At 39.8% G+C, this 18,831-nt stretch overlaps 1 protein-coding gene across 2 annotated transcripts in view; it reads right to left on the reverse strand.

Moving 5' to 3' along the window:
- Positions 1–5,144: 5,144 nt before the first annotated feature.
- The window catches only part of pde1ca (phosphodiesterase 1C, calmodulin-dependent a), a 227,500-nt gene continuing 213,813 nt past the window's right edge, over positions 5,145–18,831 (reverse strand). For both annotated transcript variants that reach the window (XM_030398475.1, XM_030398474.1), the window contains 3 exons: positions 17,890–18,053; positions 6,208–6,453; positions 5,145–5,555 (listed from right to left, as the gene is read on the reverse strand). In XM_030398475.1, coding sequence (XP_030254335.1) covers positions 5,395–5,555; positions 6,208–6,453; positions 17,890–18,053 — 571 coding nt within the window. In that variant the 3' untranslated portion in view covers positions 5,145–5,394. The remainder of the gene's footprint in view (positions 5,556–6,207; positions 6,454–17,889; positions 18,054–18,831) is intronic.

Genomic DNA, 18,831 nt, shown 5'->3' on the forward strand with positions numbered 1-18,831 from the left:
CATGCAATAGGAGTATTCATCGATCTCAAAAAAGCGTTTGATACAATTAATCATAACATACTATTCAACAAACTGGAAAAATATGGGATAAGGGGACTGGTATTAGACTGGGTAAAGAGTTATTTGAAAGGATGGCAACAGTTTGTAAAGTTGGGTAATCACTGCTCAAGATATTTGGACATTGCTTGCGGGGTCCCCCAGGGGTCAGTATTGGGCCGCAAATTGTTTATCCTGTATATCAATGATATGTGTAAAGTATCTAGGTGGTTAACATTGGTCAATTTCGCGGATGACACAAATATTTTTGGTTCAGGAGAAAACATTAAACAAGTGGAAACAGTTATAAACGAGGAAATGAAAAAACTAAAGACATGGTTTGACTGGAATAAATTATCATTAAATGTAAGTAAGACTAAGTTCATGTTGTTTGGCAAATGCACATGGAACACAAAGGTGCGAATAGAATTAGATGGGGTTGAAATTGAAAGGGTGCATGAAAACAGATTTCTTGGGGTTATAGTAGATGACAGACTGAGTTGGAAACCACACAACATGTTCAGTCCAAAGTTTCAAGAAGCATTGCAGTCATACACAAAGCAAAACAATTACTGGATCATAATTCTCTTCGCACACTGTACTGTTCACTGGTCTTGCCATATATACATTACTGCGCTGAGGTTTGGGGAAACACTTACAAAACTTCATTACGGTCACTTACTATCCTGCAGAAAAGAGCAATAAGGACTATTCACAAGGTCAACTACTTGGAACATACAAATCCACTTTTTAAACAATCAAAACTACTGAAATTCACTGACAGTGTATCTTACCAAACAGCAATTATCATGTACAAGGCAAAAAAAAAGACAATTACCAGAAAATATACAAAATTTATTTAGAAATCGGGAGGGAGGTTATCAGTTAAGAGGGGATCATAACTTCAAAAGATTGAACAGACGAACAACCTTGAAAAGTTTCTGTATATCTATGTCTGGTGTCAAGCTATGGAACAACCTAAGTGAGGAACTCAAGCAAAGTCCAAATATCAACCAGTTCAAGAAAATGTACAAACACATGTTATTTAGCAGGTACAATGGATAATGGTCATTAATGAGTATTGGTGATTATCATTTATTAATTGATGTGGCATGGTGATGAGAGGTAGAGAATGTGAATGTTTGTGTGTGTGTGTGTGTGTGTGTGTGTGTGTGTGTGTGTGTGTGTGTGTGTGTATGTGTGTCTATGTATGTACACTACTCACAATAAGTTAGGGATATTGTGAGAGACTCAGTGGATTTTATACATACAGTGTTTGTTTCACTTCAGAGAGTTTTGGGATAGGGAGGCAATTGTATTGGGGCGATAGACACACCTCATTTTGTGTTTTCCACGTAATGGTCTCACTGTGTACAGTGTGCCTTACATATTGTGGCCAATACCAAAAAACTAAAAGACAACCTGTGATGGCCGCAGTAGCAACCCCACACTGAATAACACACAAAGGGTGGTAACTCATCTAATTTATTTATTTGTTAGGTTTCTTTACATAATACTCAAAGAAATAACTGGACACAGGTTTTAAGTTTCATATGACATTTTTTATTAGTAGTTTTGACAGAATGGTTTCCTTTTGTAGTGCACACATTTAGGTAACTTTTCTTAGTCAATTTTGCTATTTGTTTCAATAATGTCATTAATTACATGGAAAGTTAATGTGATATTCTTTGAGTTACCAGTTCCTGGGAGTTGCAGTGGAGTTCCTGGCTGGCCAGCAAAAGGAGGCCAATCTGCATCAGCTGGCCTTAAATAGTACTGGCTGCTAAGTGGACTGTACCATGGGCCTCCGGCATCAGGGGAAGGGCCCTGCTTCATGCCTTGATTATTGTATTGTATTTTAGTGAATATTATTATTATTATATGAATGATTATTAATTTTCTTCCCTAAAGATCAGGTAGACTAATTAGTGGTGATTTGTGTTTCTTTGTAGTCTTGCTTAAGTGGTTATGTCTTTGTCTATCCCCCAGTGTGTCTAAAATGGCCTGATCAGCCAGTATATATGTGAACCCCTATGTCTCATTTGGTTGCTGTTAGTCTGTCCTGAGCCAGGGTGTCTTTGGTTTAGGTTAAGTTCTGTTTCGTTGACCTATTTTAGAGGCCCAGAACTTTATTCATTTTTGTTAATTATTTTTATTTGGTTGTTAATAAAACTCATTTTTTGAAAAATTACACTATGCATTCTCGTGGATGCTTGCTCGGTCCCTGACACAACCCTTTTCAATGTGGCATCAATTTCAACATTCTGTGGGTATAAAAAGCTGGTATTGTCAGTAAGTCATTCCAAGTTCATCATTCAAACAGCCATGAACACACGACGTCACTTAACGGACGAGCAGCGCCACCTGGCCATAGCGCGCCTTCGGGTCGGTGGCAGGCAGTCAGATGTTGCTCGTGAACTTGGTGTGTCTCAAAGTGTCATCAGCAGACTTGCATCAAGACACAGAACTACTGGCAGAGTTCGTGACAGACCGCAACGATGACCAGTACCTAAGGACCTATGCACTCAGACATCGTTATGCAACTGCCACACAGCTGCAGGCCCAGTTACGAGATGTGAGGGGTACTAGGGTTTCCAGACAAACCATTCGAAACTGACTCCACCGCTTTGGCTTGAATGCCAGACGACTGTTGCAGGTGACTCCACTGACACCAAGACACCGCCATGAACGTTTGCAGTGGGCACAAGACCATGTGACCTGGACAATGCAGCAGTGGTCTACCGTCCTGTTCACTGATGAGTGTCGGGTCACCTTGCACAGAAATGATGGTCGTCAGCGTTGCTGGAGAAGGCGAGGTGAGCGATACGCCGAAGTCAACATGGTCCCCAGGGTTCCCTTTGGTGGAGGAGGTGCAACAGTCTGGGCAGGCATCACCAGTCAGTGCAAAACAGATTTGGTTATTGTAGATGGCTCAGTCACTTCACGTTCTTACCTTAGAGACATCATAGAACCCATCATCATCCCCCAATTCCGCCAGCACACCCCCAACTTTCTGTTCATGGATGATAATGCTCCACCACATCCACCACATCGTGCCAGAATTGTCACAGCTTGACTTCAGGAAGTCGGAGTGCCTCATATGGTATGGCCAGCAATGTCCCCTGACCTGAACCCCATAGAGCACGTCTGGGACGAGCTGAAGCAGAGACTGGATGATCGTACCCCACCCCCACATGACCTGGCAGAACTGCGTGTAGCACTTGTGGAGGAGTGGAACGCATTGCCTCAGAACAACATCATGAGGCTAGTGAGGAGCATGAGACGTCGCTGTCAAACTGTCATTGCGGCAAATGGTGGAAACACCCGCTACTGACATTGTCAATTTGTGTTATTTGGGGCTATCCTTGTTATTGTCAACATTTTTGGGGTAATAAATATTAAACTAATGAAAATGGTGTTTCTTCTCATTCATTATTAGTAATATCAAAGGGAACTTTTACTTATTTCATTAAAATTCAGACCAAATAGGAAAAGCACTCATGTAAATAACAATATCCCTAACTTATTGTGAGTAGTGTATGTGTATTTTTGTGTGTATGTATATATATACATATATGCATGTATATGTGGGTGTGTATATGTGTATGTAGATATATATATTAATTTCATTTAGACAAAGGGGTGAGAGCTAACAAGCTATGCTTCTTCTCACTCCTTTCCGAATATGTCATTTATTTTATTTTTTATCATTATTATTTTGCTTCCTCAAAATCTTCATTTCCATATTATGTTGTGCAAATAATTTGTTAAATAGCAATCAGGTAGCCATGTTCTATTTTGCATATTCGGAATAAAATAATAATAATGACCTTTCTGACAGGGCTGACAAGTTGCCAACAACCAATGCAACTAGCAAACAGTAAAGATAAACAACACTTAAAAGAAACAGTATTAATGTAATCTTTTATTTATTAACCCATTTAACATATATCGACCAAACTGACCAAAACAACACAATGAAAATGAACTGTAGAAACACAACAGTTCTGCTTAGAACACATACATGTGCTGGACAAGGACAAGCAGTGGAAGCAATGCAAATGCTTATAAATATATACAATAACCATAAAAAATAAAACACTTTAAATATATGATTACAAAATTAACTAGAACTGCAAGCAGTTATGAACGGGGGCCAAGCCTCCCCGCGCGACTCGGACCCCACGCACCACAGAGCCCACGGAAGTTGGCCCCAAAGGATGACGGGCTTGGGGCAAAAGTGAGGACACAGGCCAACGTCTGAGCAGTGGTATTCGCTGTAATGGGAAGTGCACTGGAAGTGCAAAAGGCTGAATGTGTGCCAATTTGGATTTGTTGTAATAAGCCACGCCCGCATTGACCAGTCATAACCACCTTCAAGATATGGCTTCAGGATTGGCCCTACATCATACGACCAAATTTCGTAAAAATCGGTGAAGCTGTTCAAGAGATATAAACTTCCTATGTTTTTAGCGCCCCCTAGTGGCCAAAATTCGCCAAATTGGGCTCATCCCTTCCCAGTGTTATGGCAACCCAGGATCTCAAATTTGGTGTTCACAGCATTCAGTTTGACCGAGATATCAAACAGTTTACATTTTTATAGCTAGCTACAGAAATTTGTTCGTGCATAATTTGCACAGTTTTTGACCGAGCAAAATTATTTTAATAACTTTAGATCAGATCGAGCTGAAGAGTGTACCTGCCAAGTTTCATGCAGAACGGACAAAATCCCAAGGAGGAGTTCGAAAAAGTAGGTTTTCTAGTTTTTGCGATTTTGCGAAAAATCTTTTTAACTGGAAGTGGGCGTGGCCAATCGCTCCATTCAGGGAATCTGGGGATACAAGGTTTTTGAATGTACGATATACGGTTTGGGAGTTATAGGCAAAAACGTGTTGGCCTAGGTTATAGCGCCCCCTGCAGGCGGATATATGTAGTTTTTTGTGTCTGAGATATTCGCAGGAGTCTGGACCAACCCTCCAAATTGCCCCACCCTCCCTTGCACGGTTTAGCCTGCAGCACCACTTTTAGCCAGAGAAAAATAAAAATAAAAATCTTAACAATTACAATAGGGTTCCTAGCACCGCTGGTCCAAGGAAACGTTCCCCTCGGGCTTGGCCCCCTAATAATACAAATCTTTTGAAAAAAAAAAAAAAGTGAGGATAACACATTCAGGAAGCCTTGTCGGGGCTAAAGAGGACAAACGAGAGGCAACAATGAGGCAACAAGGAACAGTGACCACTACCAGATTAAAATTAAGCCGAAGATGAGATAGAATAAAAGGCTCCAAAATGTAAATATAAACAAGGACTGATTATCATGGGATAATATCACACTCATATTCAACTGCAGACTATATAGTCACTTTCGGCGACGCAGGGAGATACGCTGCAGTCTCCTGGCTTTTTCCCGCGCATCAATGGTCCACATCTCATTGACCTTTGACCTGACTAGCAGGTAGGAGCTGGCACAGTAGCTAGGTCTCTTGCAGTAATGGATCAGAGGGCAATCAGGCTTAGGGTCTGCAAACACACCAAAATTTGTTAGCATGATTATCACATTCTATTCTTTAAAATTTGAGCTATGTTTGTGTTTGTGGATATGTATCCCATGAAGTTGTATTTTCACTGTGACAACTTCTTGCAACTTGTGTAGCTTCCTTTAAGTCTACAAAATTCCAGAAATTCAACCTAATTCATCATTTACACTTCTTCCATCCTGGGTGGATAACATTGCTATCTTATTTAAGATAAAAGGTACATCAATGACGGATCAAATTTTGAGTCTTCAAACTACATAAGATTTATTTTTATGTGTTCCTCCTGTTTATCTGTCCTGTTTAGTTATGGGCTTCCTGTACCTCTCACTGATCCTGCAAATATCATTCTTCAGAAAGCAACCTTGCAGGGGGCTTTGTATCTATAATTGCAATGGTAGTAAAAAAACAACTCAGGATAAATAACTACCACATTAGTATTATCATCAAAATGTATATATATATAATCTTAGTTTGCATAGTAACTAGAAACTACTATCAACCAAATACATTTAGTGACTAAAAAGTACAAGCACCTAAAATTCTCCTTAGTACATTACTTGCGTAAATGTACATAATTTAATTAACACTTTCATTGTTTACACAGCAGGTGTTTACAAGTAGTAGGGGGTGCATACCATTCTGCCACTGCTTCTTCCCTCGATGGCCATCAGTCAAGTTACTATGTCCTCCCTCCTTTTCAGGCTGTTGCTCCTTGAACTTCCTCCTGTTCTCCTCCCCCTCTTGCCTGGCCACATCTGTTTTCATATCCTTCTGTCCTGTCTTGGGTCTGTCAACAGTTTTCTCTGACTCTTTCTTCTCTTCTGCCTCATTTTCTTCCTTGCCACTGTCCTCTTCCTCCTTTTTGGCACTTTCGCTCTGGTCTACCAGCACAAACAACCAAAAACAAATACACACACTTTAGTTGATGAAGCACACATTCAATAACCAAACAGCTAAAAGGGCTAACATAACTGGGATGTGCTGAAGAAAGCCAATGTGATATGGTTGATGCTGTGCCAAGAAATAGTATATTGACTCGTTTGCTTGAATGCTTGCTGCTGTATGCTGCCACATGAGGAATTTCCAAATTTCGTCCACATTTGATAACGTATCAATGAAGTATATTCATGTGGGGCCAGCTATGGAGTAGGGCTGCAACTAACAATTATTTTGGTTGTCAACTAATCTATTGATTATTTTTTCGATTAGTCGCGATTATTTTGGCAGCATCTGTTTCTACTTTGATTTTACCTCATATTCTCAGAGCAAATTAAAAACCCATGAAACATGCATTTGAAACCATATTTTGAAACAACTGGATTTTCAAAATTGCAGTTTTTAATTGATATCTTACAAATGACTTATTATGTTATAAATCATTGCATTAAGTGGAGGTTTACTATTCAGTGTTTTATCCAATTTATATTATCACTGTTTACTGACTTAATATCATGAATTTTTTACTGATATCGTTGCTGTCAGACAGAAACCTCTTATTTGCAAATTTGACTTATTTTTTTAGAAGAATTTTACTGGCCACCCTTCACATCTGTACACATTATTAGCCAATGAATGTATTAAAGAGCTTGTCTCCAGCTGGCCTCTTGTCTGATGACACATGGGCAGCACAACCACACTTGTTGTTGTCATTCGAGATCTGTTGCATTTTTGATAACTATGAACTTTAATAAACCACTTTTTGGTTGCACACTAATGGATGAATATGTCTTAAAAATGCAAATCCATTTCAGTTTGATTTGCTTGTAGGTTTGTAGGCAATTTTTTTTAAATAACTCAAAATAATGACTGTATTTCCAGCTACAAAAGGGCAAATCTCTCTCCTCCCTCCATTGTTGTTTTGTCGCTGCGTGGTGTACATGTGAGTTCTCCTCGTGCTGAAAACGTGACTTTTCGCACACGTGACATCACTCCTCAAGACGCAAGAAGAAAGAAAAAATATATATTTTTACTGAGGAAAATGACAGAATAATAGTAACGCACAGTGACTTGAGTAAGTAACTTTAATCTGATTACTGGTTTGGAAATATTAACGCGGTAGATTACTCGTTACTGAGGAAGGGCCGGGCTGGGCCGGGCCGGGCCAGGCCAGGACTCAACGTGCACGGGGTCGGGTCGGGTTTGATGTTTTTGGGCTCGATCTGAGCTCTACTACAGAGTCACACGTAAATTTAATGTCATATATTGAAGATGGGAGGTTACCGCCCGAAAATGTTCCCAAACTTTGGACGTGTTTGGTTTCGCTTTCCTGCTCTCCTCAACATGTTCCGCCATCATTCATATTCTTCTTCTTCTGTGGAACCGTCTTTCTTCTTCTATGCCACACTGTGGTGCGCATTCTCGTAGCGGTGCTAAAGCGATTTGCTCCGGCTCAAATCTTTTTATTTTTATTTTTTAATGATAATAAATAACAACTAGAACTGCAAGCAGTTATGAACAGGGGCCAAGCCCCCCCCGCGCACCGCAGAGCCCACCGAAGTTGGCCCCAAAGGATGCCGGGCTCGGGGCAAAAGTGAAGACACAGGCCAACGTCTGAGCCATGGTATTCGCTGTAATGGGAAGTGCACTGGAAGTGCAAAAGGCTGAACGTGTGCCTATTTGGATTTATTTAATAAGCCATGCCCACATTGACCAGTCATGACCACCTTGAAGATATGGCCTCAGGATTGGCCCTACATCATACCGACCAAATTTCGTAAAAATCTGCGCAGCCGTTCAGGAGATACAAACTTCTTATCCTTTTAGCGCCCCCTAGTGGCCAAAATTCGCCAAATTCGGCTCATCCCTTCCCAGTCTCATGGCAACCAAGGATCTCAAATTTGGTGTTAATAGCATTTAATTTGACCGAGATATCAAACAGTTTACATTTTTATAGCTAGCTACAGAAATTTGTTCTTTAATAATTTGCGCATTTTTTGACCGAGCAAAATACTTTTGATAAATTTAGATCAGTTCCAGCTGACAAGTGTACGTGCCAAGTTTCACGCAGATTGGACAAAATCCCAAGGAGGAGTTTGAAAAAGTAGGTTTTACAAAACTTTCTAACCGGAAGTGGGCGTGGCCAATCGCAAAGTGATTCAGCTCCATTCAGGGAATCTGGGGATACAAGGTTTTTGAATGTACGACATACTGTTTGGGAGTTATATGCAAAAACGTGTTGGCCTAGGTTATAGCGCCCCCTGCAGGCGGATATATGTAGTTTTTTGTGTCTGAGATATTCACAGGAGTCTGGACTAACCCTCCAAATTGCACCACCCTCCCTTGCACGGTTTAACCTGCAGCACCACTTTTAGCCGAATAAAAATAAAAATCTTTACAATTACAATAGGGTTCCTAGCACCGCTGGTCCTAGGAAACGCGTATGCTTGCATACGCGTTCCCTCGGCCCTTCGGGCTTGGCCCCCTAATAACACATTTTATGTCGACAAATTTTTATTGTCGGCGTAATCGATTACGTCGACTAATCGTTGCAGCCCTACTATGGAGATAACCAAGATAAATGCAACTGTTGAGCTTGGACAACATGTGTTTTGTTGTACATCCCTCCAGTACGGAATTTAGTTTTCTTTGTGGGCAGTTGGATTACTTGTCATTTGTTTAATAGCCTTCAATGTATCAAATGAAGGAAAACAGAGGAAAACACATGTTTGACCAATGACTGTTTCAGGCTTCTAAGGTCATCCTTCCACGAAATAAGTAATTACATGAATAAATGATGAAAAAATGCTTAATTCTAGTTGACAATAGACTAGCTTTACACAGGTTCAATCCAACCCTATCTTAATTCTGTTGATTTTTTCTCACAGTGATTTGACTTGGTTGTTGGTACTTGGGTTATCATTACTGGTGGGACACGATTAAAAAAATTTATCTAATTAATTACAGGCTTTGTAATTAATTAACCGCAATTAATCGCATATCAATATTTGACACGAGAAGCAACATTATTCAATTTAAATGGATTTTCGTATACGACTGAATCAATGAAAAGACACATAAATGAGCTTAAACAACAAAATCGTGTTATTTTCATGAGTGTTAACATAAAGTGCAATATTAATGAATAATATTATGATTGCACTGTTCACAAGGCACAAATTTAAATTCAAGTTAGCTATATTCAAGCTTTTTCAGGACTTTTTGTAAAATGTCTAGGTCTTAAACACATTTGTTTTTAAAATAAAAAACAGCACTTAGTACAGTACATTCCAGAATGTACCACCGAGAATCCACTTCACCAGTGCGTTTGTTAATTTGTCAGTCGGACTCATTTTGGCTCTGAACCCTGTCATCTTGTCTTGAGTGTGGATTGGCGACACCGCCTGCTCCAACTAGGAGCGCGGTCTGTGCTAGCTGCAACATGTTTGGCATTGAGGTGGCAGCGGAGGCTGGAAGTGCTCGCAGTGCCGGCCTTGAGTAATTTGGTGCCTAGGCAAAATCTTCTTGCGCCCTCTTGCATCGCAGTCAATTTCACAATCAATTTTCATACACTCACTAGAAACTGCATGTATATATTCAAGATTTGATTTATTTTAAGTCAAAAATATCACACCAAATAAAAACTGAGGAAAGAAACAAGTAATAAAAATACAATATAAATAAGGCATTGTACAAACATATTATCTCTCAGCCTCAGAGTGCTGTCTCTATATTGTCAGCCGCTTTGCAAAAGGACCTCAGACTCCTTCCTTGTTGCCATGTGGGTATTGTGCTCCTGGCTATCCTCATGAACCTTCAGCAAGTGGCTTGCATTTTTCCAGTCCTTTAGTCCTTCCTTATTAAGTCTAGAATGCATGCGGGAAATGCTTAGTGACGGCGGGAAAGTAATTCGGAAAAATGTCGGCGAAGGAGTGCTACGAGTCCGAGAGGAAGAAAAGGGGATTTCTCCAGAGGTGGAGGGATCAGTATACCTGGCTGAACCATCGCGACGGCGTAATGTATTGTGAAGTATGTCGGCAGTTTCCGGCGAAGGCTGACCGCGGTCAGGGGCGTCGCACCCGTGGGGGATGTGGGTGTTTCCCGGTGAGAGGGTTCAACACCCACACTTTTTCTGCCATTTATCCGCAGTTTTGCACAAACGCCTCGCTACAGTTGCTCAGTTTCTCTGGCCGCTCTGTGTCTACGCTTGCTGCAGCAGCCTCCTCTCCCACTCCCTCTCCTGTTGCTGCTTCAAACATGACACCGGCTTTGGGAGTGACCGGCTGATGATTGGCTGTTCTGCCTTAAGTCCCGCCTCTCTTGCTGTGTTAGATTTATTGTTCAGCTCGTGCTGATGATGCAGGAACAATCGTAAAATACCAAATAATTGCCAGGGCGTTTATTTGTTTCAAACACTTAACACTTAACACTTAACTTGGGACAGGCGTTTAATTCCCTCATCACAAAAATCCGGGATGAAAATGTCACAAACTTCGCCAGCTTCTCTGTGAATTCTCTTACATCCTTCTGGGCACAACACGTGAAAAAGGAGAAGAAGAAAAACGTGCAGTGTCAGTGGTCACGTCTTCTTCCTTGATGTTTTTTCAAAATAAATTAGACTCTGTATTTATTTGGAACCGGCGGTTATTTACCAAAATATAAACCTCCACCCAGCGTTTAAAGGGGACCACATGATGTGTTTTATAATGTTTTTATGTGTTTACAGCTGCTAATGTATGTAATGCTGTTACTGTGATGATACATGACAGTTAAATATTGAATATGTCTATAATAACCACATCCTGACATGTAACTGTGATTTTTGATGGGTACTAATAATAACAATCACAGAGACAAAAAATTAACAAAGATTGCAGATCACGATAAGAAGCTGCAACTGGCAGTGAGCTGCTTTCTTTTCTGTTAGCAGTGAAGTGATGTACTCCATGACAGAACATTATAGAATATGATAATGTATAAAATAACATTTAATGGTAAACAAAAGTACAGTTGCAGTAGGCTTCTACTATAAATATGCAGCATATATATAGTTTATTATTATTATTATTATTATTATTTTTATTATTATGATTATCATTATTACTATTTTTCTGCATATTCTTGACTTTGAATGGGAGCTGCTGTAAAGCATTTCTGTTTCTGATTCATATATTATGCAGTCAGTTGTCCATATTTTAAGTTAAATTAAATGAATCAAGACAGATGTCACATTTACATGACAAGGTGTGGTTATTATAGACACAGATTCAATATTTAAGTGTCATTTATCATCACAGTAACAGCGTTACATACGCCGCCGCGATGGTTCAGCCAGGAATTATAGGAGTGAGAGAAATGATACATCTCAAAATATTAAATATGTTGTCATTTAAATTTAGAAATTTTAATACTTGTTATTACGCAAACCCCTATTACTTTTTGCCATCATTGCCAGATCATACTGATTTTGCAGGGACAGACTCTAAACAATTAAATGGGAACAATTTCACTAAATACGTTTTTTTTTGTTTTTTTTTAAAAACAGTTGTTTTCATTTTTTCGTGGCTGGGCCACTGAAATTACCCATGGGGCCAGTAAAACTCTAATCTACTGGCCAAGTGGGCCAGTAAGAAAAAAAAAAATATGTTGGACACTGCTCTCCCATCTTCGTTTTTGGGAAATGTGTAACTGCTTTTTTATTTAAACTGGTCCTCTGTGAACTAGTCAGAAGAGATGTCCAGTCAGCAGGTCTATTGGTGCAGCCTTTAGTGCTGATGTGCACTCTGTTGTGCTGAGGTAGAGGGACAGGAGCACCTGATGCTGTGTCACTGGGCTGGTGGTGGTGAAATGTGTTAAGAGTGCATCTGAAGAGAGAAGAGAAATATATGTGACCACTGCATGTTACATTTTAATAAAAAAAAAACCAGATGCTTGGTGTGTGCTATACATAAGACTAATATAGAGTAATAATGAAAATGTGATGAGATTCATTCAACTTTGTCATTGAAAAGCAATTCAGTCTAACCAGAGTACAAGTGCAGTGTATATATTTCGCCTATGAATGATATGGGAAAGCTAAGGTGTGCAGTAAGTAACTGCACTTTAACACTGATGTAAACTTTAACAAACATAAACTGTGACACAATAAACCAAAGGCTTACAACTAACCTGTTACAAAGGGGATGGAAAACTAATAGCATATTAACTGACATACAAGCAGTAAGGACACCTGTAATAACACCTGAACAGGTCTAACGTTAACTTTCCAAATGTCACTGATGAATTTAAGGTGGAGTAACAGTAACACATGTCGACTCAGCAATGTATTGATTATTAAACAATGCTGCTATCGTCCAAAGTAAGCTAGCAAGCTAACACTCTGCTCCCACAACGGGAACTACGATCATTAAACTATTAATTTCATTCACTTCATCACATTGACGTTACAGTACCTCTATCTTCTTCACGTTTTTCTTCCTCTTCTTTCCTTCACTGGGCGCCAGATGGTTTCAGTCTATTGGACCTTGTGGTTCCGCTACAGCATCAGTAAATCTCTCTCTGGGTCTTGGGGTCTCGGTCCGGTCAGATTTAGGCAGCTCACCTCTCGACCCGCCCCCCTCACAGAGGACAATTTAGTGATGGCTCGGTCGCGAACGAATCAGTTCGAAACGAACAACTCTTTAACGCGAACGAATTGACCTGATTCCCCGTTTCACTTCTCTTTCGTTCGTTCGTTCGTTCTCACAGACCAGTCACTGTGTTGTTCACTGTTTAGTTATCAGAGTGGTGAGGAGGACTGAGAGCCAGCCAATCATATGCTGGGTCTAGGACACTGTCGTCGAATTTTAGCCAATGAGAACAGTTTCCATAAAAAAAACAAACATTTCATTTCGTTCATAGCTCTCGTTCTCGTTCGGTTATGATTCCTCTCCTGTCATTCTCGTTCAGTTAGTCACTCGTTCTTGGCTAGCCGGCTTTAGCTGTTAGCTGTTAACTGTCGTGTTGTCTAAAAGTACACATAATCATGTAGAGGTGGGCGCAATTCCTCGATGTGGCGATGCATCGTGATGCGTCACGTGACGATTTGGCATCGATTAATTAACGCCGATGCTTTGCCGCAAGACCAGAAAAAAAAAACACGTAACCGGAACCTTAGCGCGCGTGCCTCCGGACTGTTTAGTGAGTGGTGCGCACCATGGAGCCGCGCTACAAACTCCCTAACTGATGAGTGTGAGTGCCACTCTGCTCTACTGTGTTTGTGTTGTGTTCACCTCACTGTACTAAAGCTCCAGTCTGAATAAGTTCACATGGATTAATGTTCTCCGTCGCTACGACGGATTTCTGTCATTCAAACTTCACAGAGGCAACTTATGAGATCGATGTAGATCAGAGGAGAACAACTGTTGGCCGATCTTTATTGACAGATTGTCACACTCTACAGCCAATGGTATCGTTAACAGCGTGTGCGCGCCTGACCAATGACAGTGTAATGACCCACACAGGGTGGGATCTAAACACGGAGCAGCGCTAACGTTTAGCTGCTTAGCTAGCAAGGACTCGTTGCGCTGCTCCTTATCAATTGAGTTTAGTCAACATGTGAGAACTCGTCTGACACGGAGTGTCTCCTGTTGTGTGCTACATGTGTGAAATAACAACTATAGTCTGGACTTTGTCTGGAGTGTATCTGTGTAAAACAACGTGAGTTACCATGGTTACAGGAACGCCATGAAACTATAATCAATAAGAAGTTTTTGGTTAGTTTGACTGTACAAAATCATGAATGTAGCCTGATTGTAGCTCAATGCTGAAATCTTGTGTAAAGCCTAAGAGCTTCTTTGATTATTAACAGTATGTTAGGGATGACAGAAAGGTCATAACTCACCATCAGACTGACTGGCTGCAAAAGTTACTGTTTGTATGATGTATTTTTCAGTTAAACGATAAGAGGCTCACTTTAACAATATTATTAATAATAATAATTAATGATGATGATGAGAAGAAGTAGAAAAATAGCATACTAAAAAGTTCTGTAGATGGTTGATAATTTGAAAGAGTAAAACTTGAAAGTAAGCTTGGCAAAAAAAAGGCCCAGTTAGATTGAAAATTACATTGAAAAGACAAAAAAACATTTTAAGTGTGAATAGAAGAGCTGTTCAGATCCTCCTCCTCCTGTAAAACACTGTTGGTCAAAGTTTTAAACTTGATGTCTGCATTAAAAATCGCAATAATCGAAGAATTGTGGCACCAGTAATCGAATCGAATCGAAAATCATTAGAATCGAAGAATCGGAGCTCCCATAATTGAAATCGAATCGAATCGTGAGGTACCCTTGTTGGAACACCCCTATAATCATGTAGTTGCAGCTATGTATTTGTCTTGAACTACAGTGTTATGTTGACCGTTAGCATGATCATTTGAGAATGAGGAGCTGAGAACTGTGCATTACATGATTCACTGCTGAACGGCGTTGTACCGGAAGTGCGACTGAACGAACGAACAAACAAACTACATGAACGAGTCATCCTGCCGAACTGACCGATGGGAACTGAATCTCGACATCGAACGATGAAATCCACCTCTAGTACAGAGCTCCGAGCCAGAACCCAGAAAAAAGGCTTCTCCGTTATTTAATAGTCCTTGCCATTACGTTATATTGCTGTGGGCTTATATAATATTTCAAAATAATAGTAGTAATGGCACTGATAAAAAAAAATATATTCTTTAAAAACATTTTTTTGCCTATACTGCCTATGCCCAGGGCCAGCTCTGAGTGCTCCGGTGATTTCTTGCACAATTTGCACTAACCCTGTGCTTAATCCAGGTTTCCACCCTGTAGATTTCTAAAACTGAAATTTCTGCCCACCGAACCCAGCAACGACTTCTCATCGGTTTCAAGGTTCTTTACAAGCGTATGTCAACTTCTGACCTCAAGTGTACATCATCATGACCATGAGGCCATTGTTTCAACTGATTGACCTGATATGACATGAAGTGAATACCTGTATGAAATTGTTACACTGTATGTAGCTTCATTTTTGATTAATACAGTGAGACCTAAGTATAAATGTACCCAAACTATAGGATATATTAAAACTTAAGAATCAACTTTTTTATAACCACTGCAGTGCTCTTTTATACTATCTGACCATGAACAGTTACCATCACATCTCACTCTGAACTTCTATACTCTATAGAAGCAAAAATGTCTCCATGTCTTTTAATTTCTGACTGTGTTGGGGGTGTTTATTTTATATGTCTTTTATTATTGCATTACATTCAAATGTTTTTATTTGACTGTATATGTATATGTAATGCATCGTTAACCACCACAACAGAAAAGAAGCAGAAGAAGAAAACACCATTTATGCATCAACCCAAAACAAGAATGGTGAGTTCAGATGATGGTTCCTGCCCAATACAGACACACACGAGCATACCTTTTGTTTTGTTTATTATCAGCCCCACATAAAAATCTGACCTATGCAAGAAAGCATTCTGTTTACTACTACAGGTGGCTTTACTGTACCAACTGCCTCAGGTGGGACTAATTGCTGCCAGGTGGAACAAACTGTAATTTGCACTACTGGCTGATAAAAAGAAATAAAAGAACCTAGCATTTGTGATTTGTTGCTTTTTTTCCCTGAATTTTTTGCTTTTATTGAACTCTGACCCCAAAACTAGGTACGTACATAACAATGATCATGTATCATTACACCCCTTACATATTTATGTTTTCACCTATTTCAGTTTGCTGATTTATTAGTTGGTTAATCAGCAGGATTAGAAAAACTAAGCATCAGCCAAGAATAAACTACACTGTAAAAAATGTCCGTAGATTGAAAAAACATAAACTCTTAAAAGGTTAAATCCAATTTCTTAAACAGTGAAATACCATTACTGTATATATCAGTCAAAACTGTAGAAATATGCTGTAATTTACATTACAGTCAATGCTGTAATTTTTGCGTCTATTTTTTGTAGAAAATACATTTTGACACTGTTAAGTTAACTAACCTTGTGTTAATAACAGATATATGCCGCAATATGTAACAGCTAACATTGTACATTTTGCATTTATTTTTGGAAAAAATAATACTTACAGTTTGTGTGTGTAGGCCACACTGTTTTCCTAATATTATCAAATCGTCACAGTTCCTCAGTCATCACACATTTTCATCCTCATATTTCATCAATCAACTCGCAAAAGAGGGCAAATTCAAAGGTCTGAATCGAGGCAGTTGCTTTACTTTTTTCTTATTTGCCTATGCTGTTTTACTCTTGTTGTTTTGAGATTCCCTATGACACTTCAAAGACAAACAGTTGCCTGTCTTGGTGGGAACCATGTAGGGAATGCAGGCAGATTGTGACAGTAGCCCCATTCACACTGCCGTTTGCATGCGGGGATCCTGCGCCAATTCTCCGCACCCGTCTCTGTGTGAAAGTTTCAGATGCGGAGAGGGGGAAAATTTCGCTCCGGCGCTGATCCGCCTCTGGAGGTAGTATCAGGGCGGCATTATTGGTGAGCCGTCCCAGTGTGAACGGATAATCCGGTGGCGCGGAGCGGGGGCATGTCGGTCTGACTAGTCTGATAACTGCACAGGTCTCTCACTCAACTAAATACAGAGAAATGTCCCACAAAGCAACATTACATGACGAAACAAAAGTAACGTAGTAACTGTAACTGTTACTGAGTTCAGCTGATTAAATATGAGAATGTCAGCCTGAGCGATTGCCATCAGTGGCACCTCAAAGGAGGCTTCTTCTTTTTAAAAACAGATAAAAATAGGACAGCACAAAAAAGGCAGGTTGGGAATCCCCCTGTATAGTTTGATAAAGTATAAACAAATTAGTACAAAAATATCAAAAATGTGATAAATGTTATGAATCCATCAAATTTGCCTGAGAATGCTTTTGAGAAAAAGAATGACTGACTATGAGAGACATTTAATTTGTAAATACACTGTGTTTACGAAAGCGATTCTTTAGTTCAATTTTACCATGCACTTTCTGTTGCTACTTTCTGATTTGTCATCGTCACCCATCCAACATCTTCCCTGCACTCAGCAATGATGGCTGTGAAACATATCCTCACAGTCCCTCTCTGTAGGTGCTTATCTTAATAAACCAGTTTTATTTTAGTTTTTTTTGTAATAACATTGTGATATTTTAGCATCACACTTAATAAGTTCATCTTCATCTGTGACATAGAATTATTACTTAGGTAACTTTAGAAATTGAGCTAAGGAAATCAGGACTACCAAGAATGTCTAATCAGATGCACAAGCAATATGGAGTAATTTCTCAGATCTGTAATTAAAAATATGGATCTTGTTTATATTGACTTATTTGAGTTAGGGACAGTAATTGGTCAGTTTAACTACCTTTGGCTGCCAGGGCCTTCCATGTCTCCTTGTTTTGACGAATCTCTCGGATCCACGTGACCTTGAAGCTCTTGAAGTCCACTGCGGTCAGAGAGCAGCTGCCCTCGGAGCCTGTACTCTTCAGACAGGAATGCTTTCCGTCACTGCCACTAACACTGTTGACACTATGGAAAGTGCAGGCACACCAGTGAAAATCACATATACACATATAAATACACAGGCACACATGGCTGAAATATGTGCCACTAGAAACTGAATTTGAATCATCAATATTTAGGGCCCGAGCAGGTCGCAGACCTGTGAGGTCCCTATTGTAATTGCAAGAAAATAATTTTTCTTCTCCAAGTTTGACTGCAGTTTTGGAAGCCTGAACATACACAAAAACTAACCAAATTTGGAATATACGTCACATCCGGCGAAAATTGCGATCCTGCATTGTCACTGGGCGTGGTCGTGACCTGCGGGCTCTGTAGCACCCCCTATTGTTCTTCCCTGCCTTCCACATGCGCATTGACGAATGAAATTCGTTACGCAGATTCATCATGAGCAGACGCACAAAAAAGTCTGTGGGCCCGATACCTTCACTCCACCAACAGCATTTTTTTTCCAATTCATGCCTATTTTGAAAACTATCTTGTCCTAGAGCTTAAACACCACAGTCTTCACATTAACTCAATTATCATCTTCATGCCTTGAAGAACAAAAGTTATAGAAATCTTTCAGCTACGTCATACTCTAGTGGGCGGGACGGTGGAAACCATTTTTTCCCCTCGCCGTCAAGCATCAAGGCTATATAACTTCAACATACAATTTCCTATCCACACCAAACTGCTCATAAGTGTAGAGGCTGTCTCCATGAATACATCTCAGCATCAATACTAAGTCGGCCATTTTAATTTTGGCCGCCATTTTGAAATATTGCTAATCTTCGTACTTAAATTA

This window comes from Sparus aurata, chromosome 19, assembly GCF_900880675.1.
Source record: "Sparus aurata chromosome 19, fSpaAur1.1, whole genome shotgun sequence".
Taxonomy (NCBI): Eukaryota; Metazoa; Chordata; class Actinopteri; order Spariformes; family Sparidae; genus Sparus; species Sparus aurata.